Raw genomic sequence first — 23521 nt, 5'->3', positions numbered from 1 at the left:
GCTGCGCGTCCGTTTGCTGGCTGCCTGCTGCGCGTGCGCGTGCGCGTGCGTGTCGGAGGGAGGGACCAGTGGCATCCAGCCTGAGAGGATGACAGCGAGCACAACTGTGATGACAAGACAAGCGCAGACTCATTATTATTATTATTTCGCTGTTTTAACTCGTCAGTTTAAACAGAAAAGAAAAGAAAAGCAGACAGGAAAGGCTTCCTGTGTAATTTCATGTGCAGTCGTCTCTTTATTCCCCTGAAATACCAACTTTTCTTCAGTTTCCCCCCAATATATAGAATAGAATCATGTGCAATCGTTGAAAACATCCATTTCCATCTCATGTCATTTCACGTTTTTCAGGGTTGTGTGTTTAAATCTTTCCCTTGAAGCAGCGGACCCTTCAAATGGTTCACGTCTGGCTCAATGGCGCCATCTGCTGGTCAAAACAACGAGCCACAGGTCAGTCTTGCCCCACAGCTCCACATTTCCAGCCAAGTAACATCTATTCTAATCCAATCTAACATAATATGCTGTAATATAATACAAAACAATCTAATCTAAAGTTAATTGTAATATCTAATTGTGAATACAGTATATCTCTGTACAAGGTGTAATGGATAGGAGAGATAGCTTTTGCTGATCATTTTGGGGGTCATTAGTTTCCAAAGTGATAGACGAGCAGATGAGGCTATTTTATTGTGTGTATTGTGATTGTATTGTGTGTGTATTGTGTGTGTATTGTGTGTGGCGATCAAATAAAGCGTCCAGACAGATCTCAACTGGAAAACCTCTGGCTGTGAGGCACGAGGGCTATAACCACTGCACCACTGTGCAGCCCCCAAAACAAAGCAACAGAACAAAGAAATCCTGAAGAATCTGAAAAAAGAAAGTTAATAAAACATGGATACCTTGAGTTGAGGCCAACATGGACCATTTTCTAGAAAAGCTGCTGTAGATCAGGTGAAGGCCTTCTCTTCCAAAATGTCTTCAATCAGCCACTGTGTACAACCTCGAGAAACCCATTCACATAGTGCGTCACGGTCCGTGGGCATCTGAAGAAACCAGACCCTCCTTTAACACCGCTAACGGCCCACAGACTGAGCGCCCAGACATAAGGTCATTAGGACTGAACTCTTTTCTGTCCGGTCCGGCCTCCGGACAACCAACATCAACCACGGCAGCCCTTCTTCCCAGTCTCTATCTAACTCCACACAAAACGCTCGCAACAGTGACTTCAGCAAGTGATGGAAATGCTGGAGAGAGCCTTGGCTGTGTGCAATGCTCCGGAGTGGACAAGTTGTGTTTGACTCCCAGCGGACCGGCCAGTCAACAAATATTTACCGCCTGACCTGGGAACTGGCAGCGGCCCCACGCCACCAATGAGAGGATATTCTAATGAACCGTCCACCACTGGAATAGGACACAAAGCAGCTGGCTTCATGTTCTGATTGGGTTTACCAGTGAGCTGGCAGACATGACATGACTGGATATTACCACCCACATCTCTCTTCATACTTGGCCAGAACAAATGTTTGAGAACGGCCAAGTACGTTTTCGTCACCACTCAAAATGACCACTCTGATCACGTGCAACTAGCAACACACTAAACGCCTCAGGCGCCAACAACTGAAAGGTCGACTCACTCATGGTCTCGCCCACGCAGCTGGACCATTTTATGCACAAAATAGTCCTGTGCCAAATGCCGTATCTGAGCCTCAGGCACAAGTTCCTCACAGACTTTTGGAAGCGTTGGGCCTACCCTCTGCCCATGAACCCAGTCCTCTGTACACTGCGACACCAGCCACTGCGTAACAGGCCTGCAATCATAATATTGAAGTTGTAGGAACAGCTGGAGCTTTCCAAGATCCCTGGTTGCTCTGCTTCACCCAGTCCGAGTGGTTAGCATGGTGCCTAGCATGGTGGCTAGGCACCATGACCGGCTGTGACTGCTTTCAAAAGGTGAATTCTGTCTCGTCTGGATGACGGCGCATGGCTCACCTTTCCACTATGTAGATACTGACACACCGCAGTACTGTAAGTAAGTTGATCACAGCTGTTCTGTGAGCCTCTAATGAAGGACGAAGACGTCGTGGGACACCTCGTCCACAAAACTGCAACCTTGGACAACTCATCCATGTGGTTCCAGATATCTGATCCATTACTAGTTTTTTTCCCCACATTATTGATTTGAAGGATTTCAAAGTATATTTGACACAAATAGATAAGAAATATATTTCCTTATGAAGCAGTCTTCAGGGTTGGGGTTAGATCTGAGGTGTGACCAGGCCAGTGTAGGTTTGACGGAGGTGTGATGAGATACATTTGAGTTGTCCTACAATCCATCGTAGGTTTCCACCGTCCACTTCCTCTGGCCTCGGTGGAACTTGCAGCCAGGGGGCCAGGGACCAATCGAAGAGCAGGAAGCTGGGATAAAAAGTGTCCAGAACAAAAAGGTCGGGGGAAGCAGAGGTCAACGGGACACGGGGAGGAGAGGAGAAGGTCGACAGAGAGGGACACCAGCAGAGTGAGGAGCAGGTGAGTAACGACTGACTGCCGTCCCTCAGAGCGTTGTGGGGTCGCTCACCCTGCTGCCGCTGTTCCAGCAGGGTCCCTCTACCTGGGAGACCTGCCTCGTCACTTCAATTTGCCCGCTGAAGACTAGTTTCTGAAAGGAGTCCGGGGACATTTTTTTCCTGACTTTTCACTTATTTTTAGAATGCTATATAATATAACCATTTTACTTTCAATGAATCACCCTACCTTTGATTTTTAACTCGGCGCTCACTGCCTCATGACTGCACTGTGGCTGATCAGTGTGTAGTTTAATGCTCATTAAAATGTGCAACACGTCATTGTTGCATGAAAATAAAATTAATCCTCAGAATGAGACAAAACATCTGGATTTATTTCAGAGACTGATTCACAATGTGCTGCTGTCTGAAGCTCTTCACTCTGCAATACCACTTTTCCCCACAAGATGGTGTTGTCACTGAACATTTACAACGGCTGAAGGAGTTTATTAACCAGTGTTGTGATCAACGTGAAGAATCTTGAATGGATCTGTTCTAGATCAGCTATAAACTGAAAAGACCCCAAAAGTAGAAATCCTGGTGAAGACTAACCTGCTTCCATCAGAGCTGGACTTGCTTTGACAAAAAGGAAATGTGGGTTAGTTATCTGAACCGATTCAACAAAATCACATATTGATCCTTTATGCAAAACTAAAACCCAGTTTGAGTGATTCTATTTAACAATGAAGTATCGAGACTGATTTTGTAACAATCCACATTCGCAGTTTAATAATCTCCATTTTTATACAGTATTGAACAAAAAAAAAAATGTGGCGCATTCACATTTTTCCCAAGGGATTCTTCTCAAATTTGATCTCTACGAGGGTAAAACAGTGAAAAGCTTGAAGCTGGATTAATCCATGTTAAAACTCAGGGAACAGGAAGACTGGGGGTGCGTCCAAATAGTCCCTCCTATCTCCTCTCCTATCCATTGTTCCTAAACCCCAGAAGTGTTTAAATGAGGAACGGTTGAATTCTAAATAAGCTAAGGAAAAGAGGCTCAATGCTTCACTGATGCTTTGTTTATCAAAGGAGACCAGCTCATGCTGCCTCACGATTCCTTGTGGCGACACCATTATAGAGACCCACCCACCCGAGCGTTCAGGGAAACTCACCATGACTCAGCACATGTTAAGTTATCAAAGCAATAATCTGCCTCAAACAACTTTAAATCCTCTACAAATCATATCCAACCAGGAATGTTCTGGATGTTGTAAAACAAACTTGCTAAACTTTTTGTGCACCTATTCTCACTTTGATGTGTTCACCTGGCAGCCTCTTTTCCTTTCATTTCAATTCACACTTTGTGATATTTGAGATCACATCAGTGAGTAGAGGCACAGGGGAAAGTGGTAGAAATTCGCTTTTTGGAAAATGTGTAGTTTTTCACTAACCTGCAACTAACTTCAGATTGTTATGACATCACCTAGTGGAAGTCCAGTCCAATTGTCACAACGTGATCTTTCAATAACTCCTTTAGGACGTTTCCTCACACCTTTCCTTAACCCCGCGATGTCATCCAGGGGTTAAGGAAAAGTGGATAGGAAAGGAGAAAGGAGGGACTATTCAGAAGCACCTTGGGGCCGGATTTAAGAAAAATAACCTTGAAGATGCAACAGATGTCTGTTTTTTTCCTGATTTACAGGTTTGTGTCAGGGATGGTGAATCAGGTTTCCAGCTTTCATCTTTAAAACAAACTTCCAGTTCATGCGTAACAATCATCCAAAAAGCAAAAGAAAAACAAAGAATCGTCCAGTCTCGTCCACGGTCCGTCTCCTACGCAACGTAAGTGTACACTTTACGATCTTCCGCCGTTCTGGCCAGGTATTCTCTTTCTATGAGTCCTTCTATACGCTTCTTGATGACCACGGGGGAGGGGAGGAAACGAGCCCGGAGCTGCTGAGTCACCTGAACACATGAAGACACTCGGAGTGAGGAAACGTCTCGGTGGGAAGGAGAGGAGAGGAAGTGGACGTGACGACCTCACCTCTGCTACCAGGACATTGTGCTGCATCTTCTTCCTCGACTTCATGATTCGGACGATGGCCGCTTCGATTTCGTGCTTCCTGTCGTCGTCCACTTTCTGCCGAGTCTCTTTCCTCTCCGGGTCCGACTCTCCTTGTTTAGCAGCAACTGGTGACATCACAACACAAATACAGTGGATTCCAATGGTCAAATTCTACACAAATCCTTTCAAAGTAACGTGATTGTGAGCCATTTACATTCAGTTCAACTGGGCATAATGCAGAAAAGACGAAAAGACATATTTCATATTGCATGGCTAAAAGGTTTTCTAAACACATTAGAAGGTTTAGTTGAGGCCTACATTGTAATGTTTAATGCAGAAAAGTAATGTTTTGTCCTTTAATCTGTGTTTTTCCAGTAGGATTTGTAAATGCGTCGTTCTTTTAATGATCGTCATTAACGCAATATCAGTTCTTCAAGAAACAGGAAGAATTTAGGAACTTCTGCTTTTACCCTGAAAACTGTGCTGCATGTTATGTACAAAATGTTGTCTAGAATAGTTTGATTTGACAAAGTAAAGTAGTATTTTGTAATAATTCCAAGTGGAGCTGTGCCTCCTCCAGATCGTTTCTTCTATCATGGTGCAGACCGGCTGCATCACGGAGGACACTTCTCCTGCAGGGACCATGAGTCAAAGTGACAGACAGCAAGATATTCTAATGTCGCCTCTGCGTCGGACACCAGTTTGAATTTCTACCATCCCAACAAACAAACTGTCCAGAAATACCAACCATCTATCAGAGTATTGGGGAAGAATGGGAAGAAGAAGAATATCAGTGTTGCTGCTGCAGACAATTCAGGATGAACCTGCTATAAATGTGGTCAAGTTTAAAACCTTACTGTAAAAACACTCTCAGAAATAATCTGGCTGATAAACTAAATAAATGCTCATTTGAAGAATCCATCCGTAACATGAAATATTCTGAACCAAGGAACGTCTTGCTTTGGTTTGTTGGAGGATCAATATTCCTAAATGAGCAATTCTTACTACTTTCTGGTTGACGATATATGAGAGGACGACTGTGTGCAACACGGACTCTGTGCTTCTAACTAACCTGCTGAAACAACGTCAGGCTTCTGATGTTTGATGAGAAAGTGTGTTTGGTGTAGGAAGGAGTGGGTCCGGAGCACAAGATGCTGCAGCGAGCTGCTCACCTGTCTGGATTTTGACTCTGTGCAGTTTGGAAGTGAAGGTATCATTCACTGTGAACACATGGCCGTTCTCGATCTCCTTGGACTTTGGCTCCTTGGTCAGAACTCGCTGTGTGGGCTTCCCGCAGGCCAAGGACTGCAGCGCCCGCACCAGCTCTCGCTCTGGGATGTCCGTCTCCTGCTGAATGTCCTGCAGGAGACGTGTCCCACCGAGTCAAACACGTGAACCACAACACACATCGGGGTTGTGTGTGAAGAGCCTGTGACTGTGAGAAAGGTTCCCACCTCGAAGGTGCACTTCTCTCTGTTGTTGAAGAGCATGAGGATGGTCATCTGAAAGGTGGAGACCTGCAGGATGTGCTTCCGAGTGTTGGATCCCGTCACCTGAGCCCCTCCCACGCCCACCTCCGAACCGTCCTCCTGAACATGAAGACCAAGACCAAGACAGAGAGTCCACACTAAGCATGCTGATACTCCACACACTGCTGCACGTGGTTTTACATATTAGAGTTGGGACTACGAGTTGTAATAGTAGACTACGGCCAGCGAGTCCCGAACTCGTTGGCTCATTTCATTTGCATGAATTTTCTACCATTTAAGGTCAAATACTGAAATGAACCAAAACACCGACTAATAACTAATCAAATGATGTATGTTTATGGCTTCCATGTTTGTTTTAACGAGGGAGGAGAATGATCAGGTCAGAACCAACAGACCAGCACTCCCTTCATTAAAGGGCTTTTTATGACGTCCGTTAACACCACAAACAGCGATATCGGTGTCGACACCACGTTCTTATTGCTAATTACATTTGCATGATATTCGAAGAATAACGATTGAAAACGAGCAGAGGGAGCAACACGGCTCATTTTACTTGTCGATTCCTCCACTCTGAGTGTCGGTGTATTTCTGAGGCAGAGTTACAGCGCCACCTATCAGCCTGGCATATGTACTACATGGTTGTGAGTAGTTTTCATGGCGTCGAGTGGACGCAGATGTTTCCTACACTGATTTGGTGTGGATGGGAAACTTTTCAAGGGCGACAGAGAGAAAACACAATGTTTTGGTTTGTGGTGTGGACAGGACCATAGCTTTACCTTTTTGACTGCTCCGTAGAACGTTGCGTTCAGGTCGGCCCCGCCCATGTGGTGCTGCAGGGTGAGCTGCCTGCCACTGTGCTTGGCGAGATAGAACCTGAAAAACAAGAGCAGTCATCACAACAAAAATGACACTGGGATTTTCTCTGCATTGAAAAGAAAAGCCATTGAACTTTTTCAACTAATACCTCCTGAAGACTTCAAAAGCCTGTCTGGGAGCCGGAGGGATGGTGCATTTAGGAGTTGCAGACTGAGTGGGCCAGTAACCAGTCGTTAAGACCCTCACTATAAGGTCCACACCACTTAAAGAGGCCTGGAAAAGATGCATGGAGGTTTGAAAATCATTTAGCGAAAATATAATCATTTCCATCACAGAACAATTCGACTTCTTCTTGGTTCCAATCCCAGAATCCAACCTGCATCAAGGCTTCAGCTCATGAGCCACCAGAGGACATTTATGCATTCATGACTATTGAAGACAGTCACTGCTCATGAAGAAATGATTGATTGGAGGTTTCTCTCCGCCTCACCGCTGTGGTTTGTATGTGTTGCCTGAACTCGTCCATGGTGGTGTTTGAGATGCTCATGTCCTTGAACATCCCTTCCAGTTTGGAGGTGAACTGACAGCCACATTCTGTCTGCAAAGGAAAAACACAGCAATCAAGTAAAACTCCCTGCCAGAGTGTGGGTGTACACAGTTCAGACGGGGAGCTACGGTGAGAAAGTGTACGAAGGATTCTCTTTCTTTTACCTTCAGCTTGGAGATCATGTTCTTCTCGGAGTCGTCGGAGACGCTCTTGTTGCTGAGCAGCCGGCGGCCCAGATGCTGCTTGTAGTACCTTTCAAAGACGTCCTTCTCCTGCATGAACCTGAACAACACCATGGCCTTGTCCAGAATCAACTCCACCTCCTGTTCTGTCAACTTATCAAGCAAGGAAGCAGGAGAAACGTCAGCGCTCAGTCAGAAGGCACTGAATCTCTGTTACAAAGAGCCACGTACCCCTTTGACTCCCTTCTTGAGTTTATCGTCAATAAATAGTGACAGGTACTCTGGAGAGCGGGAGTTGAGGTTGAGGAAATATTCAAAGTCCCCAGCTATGGTTTGTTTGAAGAGTCTGTCGTTGTTGAAGGACTCGATGAGGAATCGATCGAATCGTGTCTTCAGATCTAACAAGCCCTGTGGAGGAGGCAGTGACACAGAGCTTACAGAAGCAGACAGTAGAAGCTCACAGGTGCTCCACCCGTCCGGTGGACGTACGTACCTGGATGTAGTCAACGGGGTTCTTTCCTTCTCCCTCCTCTGAGACCAGAGCTTTGCCTTGCTCCCTCAGGTAGGAGCTCATACACTCACACATTGTTTTTAGACCATTTGGCACTCGGCTGAACAGCTTGTACATACACGCAAGGTCTAGAGTGAGAGACGACGGGAAGTCAGTAACATGTGGTTGGATCTTGTTTTCAGTTGTAAATTTGGAGTGTAGAAAAAAAGCATCCATGATGCCGTTACCATCTGTTTTGCCGTTTTTCAGCATGTGGACCAGCCCAGAGTTCTCCATCTCCACGATGGTCTTCATATGTTTAGAAATCAGCTCCCGCTCCACCACCTTGACAATGGGCTCCTCGGTAGACTTGTCCAGGCAGTGCATCACTCGCTCGATCTCTTCGTTGATTCTGGCCTCCACCTTCTTTATGTACACACTGGCACTGTTTTCTGCTAAGAACTTTTGGCTCTCCATCTGGAAAAGACAAAGTGTTGAATGTAATGACAGTTTGCCAGTTGTGTTGATGAAAGCAAATGATAAAAACATCACAGGGTTTTTCTTAAAGAGACTGTGACGAGAACTGTGCGCCCTCTACTGACAACACCTGTGTATGACTACGGCCAATAATATGAATTATTATCTCAATAACCTGCCAACCTCTCATCTTTCTTTGTCCTAGTAAATATAACAATGACATTTTGTTTCACAGCATTAATACACTGCAGACAAAAAGTGCAAAACCCTTAGTACCATGAGCACTGTATACATAATAATGGTGTCACTCGCGCTGATAATGCTACATGCTGCCACCATTTTGGGGTGAAAATGTAATAAACGGTAACAGTGGCTCTGTGGCATATGGAGGACACATCAGCACACTGGGGGGACGGACTGACAGGTGTTGAAATGATGGTCTGGTTGGGGGTGAAATGAAGCAGAAGATTCTTCAATGAATGCAGAGGCTTCATTTTGAACCGAGTTTACTTTACTGAAGATTAAAGATTCAGGTCAACGGCCGGGTGTTGATGCTGCGGAGGGCGAGTCTCACTTCACGTGTGCTCAGGACCAGGGAATTAAATACAAGTGGCTGGATGTTGTTTCATAACAAAGATTTGTGGTGAAAGAAAAAGCGCAGACTCACCTGGAAGAATTCAGCAGACATATCTAAGAAAGGACCCTCGAAGTCCTCCTCATACACAGATCTGCCATCCAGCCCGAGGATCATCAGCATCTGGCAGGCGTTTCTGATGGCACCCCTAAAACAAGTGCAGACCGACGAGAGAGATCCGACGTTGAAAAGACCTGCAGCCTCCTGAAGCCCAACCAGCAGGAGACACTGTACCTGTCCACCACCTCGCCCCTCCTCTCCCGGGCGATCATGTCCAGCAACGTCTGTCGTAGGTGATCTCTGATGCAGCCGTAACGGACCACCTGGTCCCTGAAGATGATGAGGCCCAGGTTGTACACGTTCTCCACATTGTTCTGCTGAACGTACACCCTGTCCTGTGAGATGAGAGAACACCACCAGTTCACACAGCCTCAGAGACTCCCAACTCCACCGCCAAGGTTGAACTCAACAGTCTGTGTTAAACTCAGTCAACATGTTGGACAGTGTTTTCTTTTAACGGTCATTCAAACTAGCTGTACGTTTACTCTTCCCATTACAACACTGTCATATTAGGACGCATATTTTGATCAAGTAGAGAAACGTGATGCTCAACAATGGAGAGAGAAAAAACAAAGTTCCTCCAGCATAAGAAAAATGTTTTATTATTATTATTATTATTATTATTACCATATGACTGGATTCATCTCAGGAAGATTTCAGAGACAGTTAAAGTTCAATCCCAGTGGAATTGCACATTGACAAAAACAATATAAATACCAACCACGTATATGATTAACACATTTTAGTCCAGACTGCCAGAACCTGAGTCTCACGTCATAAGTTGCTTTTATCAACTTAACTAAGAACCGAACCTTTTGTAGTTCACTCGCTAAAGTCTTCAAAAATAGATGTAAAATTAGATTTACAAGTCTTAAAATACCATAAAAGCAAAGATGTGACGGGACAGAACGGTACGACAAAGCATGCCCAGACCTGTAGTACGGTTAAAATGTAGGTGGGATTGTGAACACCGCAGATACGCAACGTCACAACAGCCGTCTCAGCAGGGGGGGGGGGGGGGGGGGGACCCGACCTGGACCCTAGGAACTCTGTTGTTGTTGACAAACTCTGCTTTGCACCCATTGTTTTTTGAACCAGTTTTTTTTGTTTGTTTTATTAAATGAATTAACGACGTATTTATTGCACATTACTAAATGTAAATTGTAGAGATGCAACCTGGTCATTAGAATGATTACAAAAAGGAGTTTTTCTTCTCCGTGGCCCTCAGTCCAATGTTGGTCGTCAGCAGCCAAAACCAAAGTCACAGACACGTACGAAGAGTTTAGACTGTAGGAAGTGACCCCATGTGCCGTTTCCATGGCCTATGATGGGATCAAAACCCAGACCGCAGCACCTCCTACAATGTGATGAATGGTGCCAATAGAACCAGATTGAAGGGTTTCTACGGTGCAAATTGAAGTGTGGCATGGCAAACCAGAGCAGCATACGTACCATGTACATGAGGATGTCTCTGATCATCACCATGGCAGTCTGATGGTCATTCCAGGCCTGATTCAGCGTTTGAAGGAAATTATTGTTCAAAGAGTTGAGAACGTCCTCTCGTACCTGAAAACACAAAAGGCCCTGGTGTGACCCACTCTGAACACTCTCTCCATTATTTAGTGAGAAGATGGACTGAAGGAAGCGCTGCTTTACTTTGTTGATGAGGTGCTCGGTGACCACCTCCCGGAGGCCCGTGTAGAGTTTCTCTCCGTGCTTGTGGAGCACCATGGTGTAGGCGTTTCTGTACAGCTCCTCAAAGCTCAGTCCACTGTTGTTCTTCCTCTGAATCTCCTGAATGGCGTTTTTCAGAAGGTCCCAGATGTTGTTCACATATTTTTCATCCATTGTCATCTGTAGGAGACAGAAGAGACACTGTCCTTCATCCACATGACATTCTTGACCATGTACACTGCTTAACCTCTGACCCGTGTCAATCACCATGGTAACTCACACTGAACTGTAGCGTGTTGCTTTTAACCTGGATGACGTGTTTGAATTCTTCATAATTTTGGAGAATAATCATTTGACCCCTTCACGGTAAAGTAAGCTGCTCTGCATGGTTTGTGTCTGGTCAGATATCGCAAAGCGACGTGTTGTCATGAAAACTTGGATAGCACAATGCTGCTACGCTAGCCTGCTAGCTGGCTGCAAACTGTGGAATGGATTTCCTGACCGATTACTCCGCGTTTCATTGAGACCGCCTCCGTTCAGGAAATCCAGTCCACATTTTGCAGCCAGCGAGCAGAGCAGCGGCAGGGAAACACTTGTGCAGTCATTTCAGTAACAGTAAACCAGATAGAGCTTCATGGATCGGAAATCTCTGCAGGTTGGATCAGAAATGTGCTCGTCTCTTGTGTGTGTGTGTCAGAAAGAAGGCAGGCCAAGAAATGACTGGCTGAAAATATAGGATCATTTTATTATTAATGAACAGAACCGAGAGTGATGTTTGAGCAGAGCTTGACTCAATTAAAATTTGTACTTGCAACATGTCTGCAAGCTTGTTTGTTCCCCTGAAAGGATTAAGGCCTCGTTCACATTGCAGAGAAATGCAACCCAATTATGATTTTTTCTTTCTCACAGTGACTCAGATCCAACCTGTTTTGTGGCCGTGTGAAAACTCCCAATTGTGATTTTTTTTCACACCAGACCCAGGCCTTCATCATATGTGGTACCAAGTCAGATATTTTTATACATGCGACTGCTTCGTCATTGACGCGTCACTGACGTCACGGATAAGTGCCGGAGGAAGCGGCTCCGTCAGAATTTTAAAAGCCGTGCTCTCTTTTTCCCTCATTCTCTCCCTCCTCACGTTGTCTCGATTCTGTTGGCTCATTTAACAACCACTCAACCACGAGAAAATGGATCTACAAGCTCACCAGCTTCGCCAGATATAGCTGGTATCCCCCAATTGGGGAGCCAAATTCTCTCACCTTTTAACTTTATTTCTTGCATTTGTGTGTTTATAGCCTGTTCTTTATTAGACATACATAGTTTTATGGTTTGAACCATTTCTACAGAGGCTGACATTTGGGCTGCTTTTTATTGAGGTGTGTGGGTTTTATGTTGTTTGGGCTGAAAACCGTGAGTCACATCTGGCAACCTGGCGTTCCATCCTTATTTAATTCTGTCAACAGCGTCTTCTGCACGTTTGCTCTGGGGCCGGGTTTGGGCCCCTCTCAGATTCACATGAGGTCGTGTTTAAAATGTAATGTGAATGATGCAAAAAAATAAAAAATTGGATCCCAGCGAAAAATCTGAATTGTGCATTCAGACCTGCAGTGTGAACGGAGCCTTGAAGTGTCATGAACACCAACATCTCAGAAACACTGGTCAAATTCACATGGTGTTATCAACAACAGCTTTATTTATCTCTATTTTTGAAGATACTGTAATGTCTCACCGGTTCGTCACCAAAACAATCATCTATTGTCATATACAACACTCCATCATATTACTCATTCAAACCTGAAGAGAGCAACAAACTAATTATAAATGACCGTTCGCAGGTCATTCAACTCTGGATGTCCGACAACTTCCTTCTAGAGTAAAACAAAAGTTGTTATACTTGTCCTCCAAAAAAGGATATCGTCCATTAAGCAGCATTCTGGGTCTTTCAGTGATTGTGTTAACCCTGCCTCCATAACCTCGGTCTTTTAATCTTGTGGCCAGTCTCTGTCACTAGACAGCCATGTCAGCAGTCATTTAGAATGTATATTATCCAGGGTGGAATTGGAGATGATTTTTACATACTTTCATGTCCTCTTGTTTAAATCACAGTTAGCCTTTTTTAACCGTTGAAGTCAGGACTGCCTTCAAACAGTCCAAATGTGAAGACTTTGCATGGTCAAACACCTTTTACTATCAACGACAGCTTTCACCCTAACGCCCCAAATCGAGCTCTTGTGCCTGGCCAATAAAAACTGCTTTTCAATCCATCATATCAAATGCTCTTCCTCTTCAACTGAGATCGGGAGACTCCTGTGATACATTTATGAGGCAGTTGAAAGCATTTTTATACAGGCAGGTATTTGGGTCACCTGGAGCTGCTCAATTCTATATATTTTATGAATTTGTTGCTCATATCTGTTTTTACCGCTGTAGTTTTGCTGTTACTCCATTTACTGATATTTTTACTGACTTTATTTCTGTTTTTTTCATTTCTACTTGTATTGATGTAAAGCACTTTGTGATATTTACCTGTGGAACGTGCTATATGATTAAATTTCACGTATGACAGTCACATTTTTACACAGATAATCAAGTGTACTTCCATGCAAATACTGACAAACGTATTTCTGACAAACTTATTTGCATGATCAAATGCAACAGAGGGAGAGATGGGGAAGGTATGCATCTTGCACAAATCACAGACCGATGATAGTAAATGCGACTTAAATGCTAAAATGTAAGTTGAGACAAAGCAATGAGAGTTCAAGGTGTTTATTAACTAATCTGCTTTCTGATTCGCTCTATCACACATCCACACAAAATACTGGACATCAGAGAAAAGGCATGTCGGTTTGACACATGAAAATACAGACTGCAGTCAGACGAGTGTTGGAAACAGGATCTGAGTGCATGAAGCTGCACTTCAGTCCAGAGAGGAAAGAAGCCCCGGTGGTGCAGTGACCTGTTTTAGACGACAGCTAGCAAGACAACCATGTTTACCTGTGTCACTGTGAAGAAAAGTTATGAGGAGAGAAATTCTGGCTGTTAGCAGCCGAACTCTTCCTGCTGACAGACTAAAGTCAGGCAGCAGCAGCAGGCCTGCAGCTGAGCTCAGCCCCGGTAGCGGCTGCTCAAACAGGTAGCTCACCCGGTGCTAACAGCTCCTGTGGACCAAACAGTTCAAGATAAACTATTAAAACTCGGAACTGTCGGGGATATTCACCGTCCCCTTTAGCCTCATCTCCCCGGCCCCTGTCGCTTTGTCTCCCGGCCCCTGTCGCCTCGTCTCCCCGGCCCCTGCAGCCTCATCTCCCCGGCCCCTGCAGCCTCACCTCCCCGGTCCCAGCAGGGCCGCTGTCCCCGGTTTGAGCCGCTCGTGAGCGGGCAGCAGCGAGCTAACAGAGCCGTCGTCGAGTCCCGCGGTTCCCGGCCAGGAACCGCCGCGCGGCTCGCCGGAGGAAACTCACCGGGAAGGCGCGGATCCTCATCTTGGTGTCCTTCTTGGTGCCGCTCTTCAGGCTGGACATGGTGAGTCCGTTCGGGCGACTCTCGGTTCTCAGGCCTGTTGACGCGACAGCGTCTCCCAGCACAACTCTCGCTAAGTCGGCCTAAAGACTACATGAAAGGCGGCTGCTCCCGGAAAGGGACGGCGTCGCTGAGTAAGCCCCTCCCGCTGGTGGCCACCTCCCGGTGTGTCCCGGTGCGTGTCCGTGGGTGTCGGTTGTTGTTGTCAGGTGGCTAACGTTAGCTACTGTCAGTGATGGCGGACGGCTGCTCTCCACTGCGCAACCCCCAAGTCTCGCGAGAAAAAACGAGACTGCGCGTACAGGTGCGTCCCCAGGTTCACGTGCACATCTCGGACTAAATGGTGAGAGAGCAGCAATTTGACAATATGAAAAAAAATAATAATTAGGGGATAAGTATCAGATGAATGGCAGAGTTTCTGTTTTTAAAGTGATCCGTAATTAACTCAGAGCCCAGCTATGTGTGACATATGGACCAGTATTAGGGTGGAAACTCACCTGTTAAGCAAAATATTGGAGGCCACGTGTCAGTAACAGTTTTAAAATCATTCATTGAGATGAGATGATGATGAGTCTTTGGACACGTTGCCCAGTTTCCCGTACAGGGGTGAAGCCTAGTTTATGACTAAATCACATTTTAAACCAGGTCTTACTGAAAAGGCTTTCTCAGACTTGGATTGAAATAATCTCAGACTTCTCCTAGTCTTGAGTTAAGTATTCTCCTTGCTTGAAGGAAGACTAGAGCTAACCCAGGTCTAAATCAAGACTTAAATTAAACCTGGCCAGAGGCAGGTTTGACTTCTGATTAAACTTTAATCTAATTTAAAGGCTGTATGCCTCGCCGTGCATAGTGTGAAGATGTATTACATTGACTACATCAATGATGCCGATAACAATAATAATAATAATAATAATAATAATAATAGATTTCATTCGTAATGCTCTTCAAGCAATCTCAAAGTGTTGCATAACATAATTAAAAAAGTTACATTTAAAAGGTTATCAGGGTCATTCAATGACCAAAAGGGCCACCATAGAGATGGCGAAGAAAAAGCTTTTTTATGAAAAGACACATTTTCAGGTCTTTGGCCATCTGTTTCTTATCTAACTGTGGTTCAACTATACTCTAGTGTTTTTTCAGAGGATTTTCAAAAGGCGATATAAGAATGTGTGTGTATGTCAAAGGAGAAGACACACATCTCAAAGTCCATCCAATGCGAGCAATATGGGGTTCAATGTTTTGCTGTGTGTAGACAGATAGGGAATCAATCCTGCAACCTTCTGATTGAGCCATGACAACTCTACTAGCTGAGCCACACCCAGCCCTATTATTCATGTTGCAGTTCATCGGTCCTTTTTTGGTTTCAGTGGCTGAATCTTGATGTTTGTCTTTAATTATGGGGAACTTTGGAATATTTCCCCTTAAAAGTGTCTCATTTTCACTGAAGTTTGTTGATCAGAGTCAAACTCCAGTTACACACACACACAAAAAAAATTTATTCTGATCTGGCTTCCAAAACATGGTCAGAGTTTTCCTTGATAATCTTAGTCTGAGACTCCGTAGTCTGGAAATTCAATCAAAAGGCAGAAAGCCACTGAGTCAATGTGGATTAATTTGAACCAGATTAGCTTAGTCCTGGATCTATTTAAGCCCTGGACAGGAAACTGTGCTTAGAGCCCCACAAACTTAATCTAACAGGTGTTTCTCTGCTGTTTTCCAGTCCTCCGGTCACTTCCCTCCTGCAGATGTCTGCGGTTGATTAACGGCTGGAAGACAGAGTATCTCCTCACTGTCATGACAACGCTTTCTGCAGAGGAGCAAAACGTAAGCAATGACAAACCATTGAAATAATTTATTAGAAGAAGAAAAAAAGCATTTCAGCAATGGCGATGATGGTGTATCAAAGAAAACATCTGTTTATCGTGAGGTTGAGTTTACCTTTAATAACAGTACAGCAAAGCAGCAAAACATTCAAAGGTCTGAAATAATTGTTTAGAATGAACAGACAATGCTTTAATATTCTCTGAGGGAAATTATTTACATTCTTGTAGGCAAAGTACAAGGCTCAGTGTGCATGCACACGTTTGTAAAAAATGGTCTTAATTTATGTGTATATATCAGTGGCGGCTGGCGGGACATTTCTTAGGTTGGCCCTTCATTATTACTGGATTTCAGCCAACGTGAACTTAATTTAAATACAGTGTGTTTATAAAGCACATTACAACAATTGTGTCTTGTTTCCATTGAGAGAGGCCTCAGTGATGAAACATTCTAGTTCTTTTAAGCAGCGAGTGAATAGAGACTCTTTTATTAACATACTTGTAAACAAATACAAGCAGGGGCTTCATTAGTCTCTTTTAGAAAATGAAGGTTTTGGGGCTGATTTACATGACTTTAGAGAAAACAAAAGGTAAATCACGTTTCAAACAACTCATGAATTCTTTCAATTTTAGAATGTTTTCAACTGATTTCAACTGTGCTTTTTTAAGCTCTTAGATTTTCAGTCATTAATAATTATGAGCATCTAAACTTTTATAAACATGAACAAACTTGGACACATTTGTAAAGTTCTGAACACATTTCTATTTGTGTGCATTTAAAAATAACTATGCTGGAGAAAGTTGAACCTGCAGCTTTTCACCACATTTCTTCTTTCAAAGGTAAATCAGAAGACGTGACAGAGTTAATAATCAGAGACTCACTGCTGGTCTTCACCTCAACATCTTGTACAAACACTGAGAACAAAGCAGAAGAGACTTTAAACCAATCACCAAGCAGCTCTGGCAGTGGGCCAATTAAAAGTCGCCCCAAGTCTCACGTGACATGAGGCTGATTAGTTTAATGTCACGTCAGTCACTCTGGTATTAATCAGTCATTGATGAGATCGATTCTAAGCCCCGCCTCCTCGGGGCAGCTTTCCTCAGCGCCCCCTGCTGCTCACACACGAGAGAGAGAAAAATCAAGAAGTCCTCTCTTTATTGAAGATAATCTATAGAAAATGAATCAAATACAGTTCAGGGCCCATTGTTAGCTTGTGGGCATAAACATATTTAAACATTATTACAGTTTAATAATATATTTAATCCCCCCCCACAAAAAGTCGTTTTTTGCTTCCTGGTGGACTCTGGCGCCCTCTATTGGCCCGCCGCCGAGTCAGTGAGAACACATTGTTATCCAGAATTACAACCTGCTAAAAGGACCTTTGAAAGGAGAGGAGGCTAAAAGAAACCTCATCAGCACATTGTGTGTTTGGCTACAAATTAATACTAAAATCAGAGATGCACACATATAAGCAACTGTTTACTGTACTACTGTAGATCATTCTTCTTATTCCTGTTTTGAATCGCATGATACATCATTATTATTATCATCATTATCATTATTATTATTATTATTATAAATAATAATAATAACCTTTATTTAGCTAGGAAAGTTAACAAACATGATACATTGGTTTGCTTCTCTATCAGATTCCTTCATATAAAACTGGTAGGAGAGCATACCTGTGCTCTCTGCTGAGATGATGGGAGCTGTTGCGTTCTTTCGGAGCTTCGCTCCAGCCGTCCTCTGCAGCCCCATGTTCTCCAGCTGCAGTTTTCTGATTTCCCACTGCATGGCGGTGATCACCTGGATGATCTTTTGTTGGCTGTCCATCGTGCTGACCACACTACCGCCACTCGCTCCCAGTCTCTCTGCAAGACAACAGAGTCACATCGAAACCCACATCCTGTCACTGCACTTGTGCTTTCCATTCAGAGTTTATCCCAAAGCGCTTCACTTGGACAACAAACGCAGCCAATCGGAAGCAGCTGTTTAGTCTGTCATCGGGCTGTTGTTGGTGGATCACATGCTGGGGCGAGTGTTATTTTCTTCTTAGTGATCTGATGCCTTCCACTTTCTCTCCTCCTGTTAAATATTTATCCCCTCTGTCAATGTGAAGCAACAATTGCTACTTGGAGCAGGTTCAGCCTGTGGTTCAGAAGCCTGTGGAGATGATGGAGTGAACTACTTCGATAAGCTCGGGCAAGTTTTAGTTTGGCTAAAAATATCAAAAGAAGTGTGGTTTTTACATGCTTTTAGCACATTCTGGACTTGGCATCTAAGCCTTCTTATTTATGTTTTATATGTGTGCATCATGTCTACATAATATTGATCCAACAGCGCTGCTCACTACAAATACTAATATCTAATGTATTTGATCTTTCAGTGAATGAATTACCAGAAAAATAAACTACGTGGACACAATTTAAAATCGTCACTATAAATTTAATTGTCAGAAATAAAGAAAATTAGGGTTTGCTGGGTATTTCTTATATATACATATATAAATGCTTAGAAGATGATAGTTTTCAGTAGAAATGATGGAACACGTAGAGCTGCTGTTTGTTGTGTTGCTCTACTGCCCTCTAGTGTCCAGCTTTATGCTCACACCGTAATCCAACACCAAGAAGAGAAGTATTGTTTCACTCGCCCCTTTGGTCACAATTATCAAGCCTGTATCTCTCCTTACAGCTAACAGTGCTGCTTCACATTTCCTTGTTTGTGAAAACTATGTTACCGAAACTAACAGAGACCAGAGGATCGTTGTCAGTAAAAATATAAAAACACAACAAATCCACTGGCATGTGAGAGATTTCTATCATTGCAGTGATAACTGAGGTCCACGTTTAGAATCCAGGAAGGCCAGAGCTCAATGTCTTTATCATATAACACGCTTACTTACCTTTTTATTTTTTTCGCAGCTGAGTGTGATCCAATATGATGTTTGCCTCATTGACCTGATGTGCGTCTCTGCCAGGTGAAAGTGCAGACGGGTCTGTGTGACACACATCTGACTGGGTCATCATACCAGGTTTCCTGACACGGTGTTCTGACACCAACATTACATACTCTGAGTACCTCCCATTCCTCAGCCCGGTGTGTGAGCGGTTTCTCTGCTGATAACAACCTCTGCTACTGACTGATAAACTCCACTGGCTGCTGGAAAGATGCTGATGGCCTCCATGACGGAGTGGGAAAGACAACTGAAGAAGTATTTAAAGAAAGCCTCATATGACTCTTAAACACAAAGACAGATTCATCCACATAAACAACTCATCATAGTTTCCTACATGTCATATTTCAGATGTCCAGCAGGTGGCACATGCTGTTGTATGAGTTTAGCAAAACTAGGCATAATGCAGTCAAGCTTCACTTTATGTGCAGGCACATGGCATCCTCCATCAGCAGCGTGAGCACAGAGGACGACAGTATAAAGTGGTGCATTTGAAAGCAGAGGTAATTGATTTTTTTTTTTTTTTTTTGCAAGTGATTACAGAGGCAGAATTTAATATGCTGCTTTTGATTTCAGCTCTTTTCGTCGCTGCCGCTTGCTTTGCAAACATGACACCAGAGGGTGAGGACAAATGCAGCAGCTTTCAGAATCATGCACTCATCATTTTAGCCAAGCTGCTGTTGACCCGGCGCCAACACTACAAAACAGGACAAGTAATTTAATTTGCCACTGCCGTCGACCTTGAAGCAGGGAATGTAGGCTACCAGAATCCCAATAGGGAGGCCTGGAGAACATATCCTGGGAGCAGGGAGAGGGTCAGGCTGCTCCGCTCGCAGCGTCACACGGTTCCCTCCCCTGGAAGGGGACGCTCTCATCCTTCAGGTTGAAAGAACGATTAGTTTTCATGTGACGCGAAAGCATTTCCATGACTTTAGAGCCGTCAACCACCGTTTGATTTTGTGCATAACGTCATAGCTCTGGCTGTGACGTGGTTCACACTCTGCCCTCACAGAGAGACATCCCCGGTTCCACCCCGGGCTTTCCGTGGCGTTTGAATGTTCTCCCTGTTCTGTTCAAGGAACATGTCTGAGATTGTTTGGTGAGTTTCCTACACTTCAGACAGCTTCCATTTGAAACTGATCAGAACTAACGGGCTGTGAAACATTCAGGTGATGGATTAGTGATTGTGGTCTTTGTGGATTAAAACCGACTGGAGATCTTCCACGTGCTCAGGCTTTTGTCGAGCAGGTTTGTTGATGATGTTGCTTTTTACATACAAAGACTTTTTGCAGCGACGGACAATAACAAGCACTCGTATTGTAATTGGTGAGATATTTTGTCTCACATGGATCACTTGTTTCGATGGCAGCCTCTTTGTTTGGTTGTACACTGACCGGTCCAGGGTATAACACCCCCCCCCTTCGTCGCACCCCCCACCCTGAGTTCAATACAGCGTTATAAAAGCTTTAACCATTAAGACATGCACCCATTGCACTGCCACCCCCCCCCCCACCCCTCCATATTGCTCATATCTAATGCCTTCACAGTACGGTGAGATCAGTTTCCACTCATATAATCACACTGTGATCTGATCTTGACGAATGGATGATCCTGAAACTGTGTTGCAGGGCATTGAGAAAGTACTTTTTAGTATTTGCATCATTCATTTGGTTATCAGAGTGTATCGTGCACGATGTTCCATTAGGCATGAAAATGAAACATCTATTTACAAACTTTGACCCAGAACAGAAGGAGTAGAAAAGTACAATCGTGGTAAACATTCTAGTTTTTGTGCATTTTGCTCCACTGAGGGGAAACTCATCTGATTTCAGAGTTAAAAATCTTGACGTTTACGCTATTTTTACTGCTGTCAGGTCTGAAAGTGGTTAAATTTGACCCCAAACCGTTTGTAAGGGTTAAATCATCAACAGAGTGAGACTCTGACCAACCCGATGTGTCACGCTGAGGTCTAGAGAGTGACACTTCCCTTTGTGAGAGGTGCGAAATAAAACAAATAGCAGAGAAGAACAGGGGATCTTTTTATGATGTGGCACATGCCAGGTCAGACGGGGCTTCGTTCTTGTTTGTATATGCGAGGAAGGAGTGAGAAGTCGGACTGCGTTTGTCAGAAATTGCTTTGTCATCAGAAGCCATTTTGTCATTGTGGTGATGAGTCACACAAGTTATCACCACAGACCTGCAGGGCTGCAGGCGGAGACCTTCCCAATCCCAATCCCATCCCACCCTCGCCACCCCGAGGAAGTAATGTCCCTGATGTCCTCCTGAAGCGTCGTGACACGTTGCGATCTGATTGTATTTGCAGCCGTAACTCGTCACCCCGTCGAAGCGACATATTAAATCACCCCGGTGAAAATATCGTCGGTCTGAATTTAATATAGGGCGTAAAATCTAAATATAAGTCCCTGGAGACGAAGTTGTTTAACAGACCTCTGCGGTCGCTGTGGGGCAGAACACACCCGGGAAAACAAGGCTGGAAAGAGGAGCACCGCATGGCAACACGTGTCTGGATGTTGAAATTATTGGAGTAATATTTGTGAAATGTGGCAACCGCTTCCAGTCAGACACTTGAACCTTTTCAATCCAGCGTTGTGTGTCCTCGTCTCCCTGAAGGACTTTCAGCCGTTTGGCAAGGATTTTAATGACAGAGCGCACGGCCACAGCCCCCTTTAACTGTCTTCATTATGACTCAGTAATCATAGGCTGCATTTGTTTTTCTTCTCCTCTCTACAGTAACTCTCCAGCTCCTTCTGTTTGAAAACTTTCCGGCCTCTGTCGCTCTCGTCTTCAGTTTATCTTCATCTTAGCGGGAACGAGTCCAGTTCGGAGCTCGAACCGCTCCTGGAGAAAGTGTTTGTTGACGTTTGGGCTCAGGCCGGCGCTCTGTAGGGGAGCGCTCTGGTATTTATGGCTGCGAGTCGTAGACGTGATTGGCCGAGGAGAGATATATAATTATGTCTGGTGCTTAGCATCGCGAGTTTTAGAATTACAATAGCTGCCATGTTGAGTTGACTTGTTGCTAGGTTACTAAGTGACGGCTCTTGTTACTGTATAGAAAATGTCTCTCTGCTGGACCCGCACTTTTTTTGTACTTTCCCTCAGAACCATGATGCAGCCTGACTCAACGCCAAGCCTGGAGTTAATTAAATACCCATATTGTTAGATTTACCCCACGCACTGTGTGATGTTTGTTTTCAGACTGAGTGCATCTCTTCAAGATCGATATGAAGGACAAAAGATTACAGCCACTAAACACTGCTTCACTTTCTTCAGCTTTCAGTTTCTGGGCTCATGCTGTTCAGGAAAGATTCACAAGTTGTGAAACGGCCTTTTAATCACCTTTAAGTTTGTATCAATATGTTTGTTTTCCCTCAGTCATTTTGTTTACATTTTGGGCCTTTCAGTATCTCGTCATTATTAAGTAGGACTAGAATGGACTAACATGTGGCCAGTAGCAGTGGTCATTGCTAGCATTAGCATTGTGTTCTTAGCATCCTTTGTGAAATAAAAATAAATACATTGGGATTGGGATGATCCACAGAGGCTTAAAATCCTCTGGACCACCAAATTCAACACACCTGAGACCTTGTAACACGAATGAGTGGCACGGGGGAGGGGAAATGGCTAATCAGGTCCAATTCACACATTATCACTTTGGGGTGTACTCACTGTGGTTGCCAGTTGGTTTCGTCATTGATGGCTGTGCTTTAGTTATTTTCACGGCACAGTAAATTTGACCCAGTCAAATAAGCTGTCAATCCACTACTTTACATTGGATCAGATTGTCATTTCCTCATTCTTGAAAAGGAATAACTAGATGGCTGCAGAAATGTGAGTGGTGTAGTCACTTTTGTGAAATGCTGTCCAAGTATGAGTTGAACAACATTTGTAAAGCGTCTTTTATGACCGTCCATTTTGTCTAAATGAGGGTTGCAGGAGGGCAGATCTGATCCAGCTGACAGTGTGTGAAAGCAGGTTCGCGCGTGTGTGTGTATGCGTGCGTGCGTGTCCTATGACGGACTGCTCACCTGTCCACACACACACACACACACTCTGTCTGAGCCCCAGATGACTCGAACTCGGAGCTTTCTTGTCTTGGTGAAGGTAGAAAGTATAAGTATTAACCACTGCTGAAACGTTTGACGTCTGCAGGGATTCCCAGTGAACTTTGCACTGTTTTAAGACAAGAATGTGGTTTTGTACTAGGTGTGACTGATTAAATAGAGACGAGGCCCATTTCACACTCAAACAACCATAAGATACTATTCATG

The 23521-nt window shown here is 44.2% G+C and overlaps 1 protein-coding gene across 1 annotated transcript; it reads right to left on the bottom strand.

The window, feature by feature from the left end:
* Positions 1-3267: 3267 nt before the first annotated feature.
* Positions 3268-14712, bottom strand: LOC308135885 (cullin-3-like). Its single transcript, XM_080504028.1, has 16 exons — positions 14401-14712; positions 10919-11116; positions 10715-10828; positions 9437-9597; positions 9236-9350; positions 8340-8568; positions 8095-8240; positions 7833-8009; positions 7584-7754; positions 7363-7470; positions 7021-7145; positions 6833-6929; positions 6021-6155; positions 5739-5925; positions 4546-4691; positions 3268-4466 (listed from the first exon to the last, which is right to left on the bottom strand). The coding sequence occupies exons 1-16, from the start codon at positions 14458-14460 to the stop codon at positions 4335-4337; spliced, it is 2301 nt and encodes a 766-aa protein (XP_080360154.1). The 5' UTR covers positions 14461-14712; the 3' UTR covers positions 3268-4334.
* Positions 14713-23521: the final 8809 nt, after the last annotated feature.

This window comes from Blennius ocellaris (assembly GCF_963422515.1).
Source record: "Blennius ocellaris genome assembly, chromosome: 10".
Taxonomy (NCBI): Eukaryota; Metazoa; Chordata; class Actinopteri; order Blenniiformes; family Blenniidae; genus Blennius; species Blennius ocellaris.
Note: the sequence above shows the minus strand (reverse complement) of the source record. Positions and strands in the feature narration are given on the sequence as shown.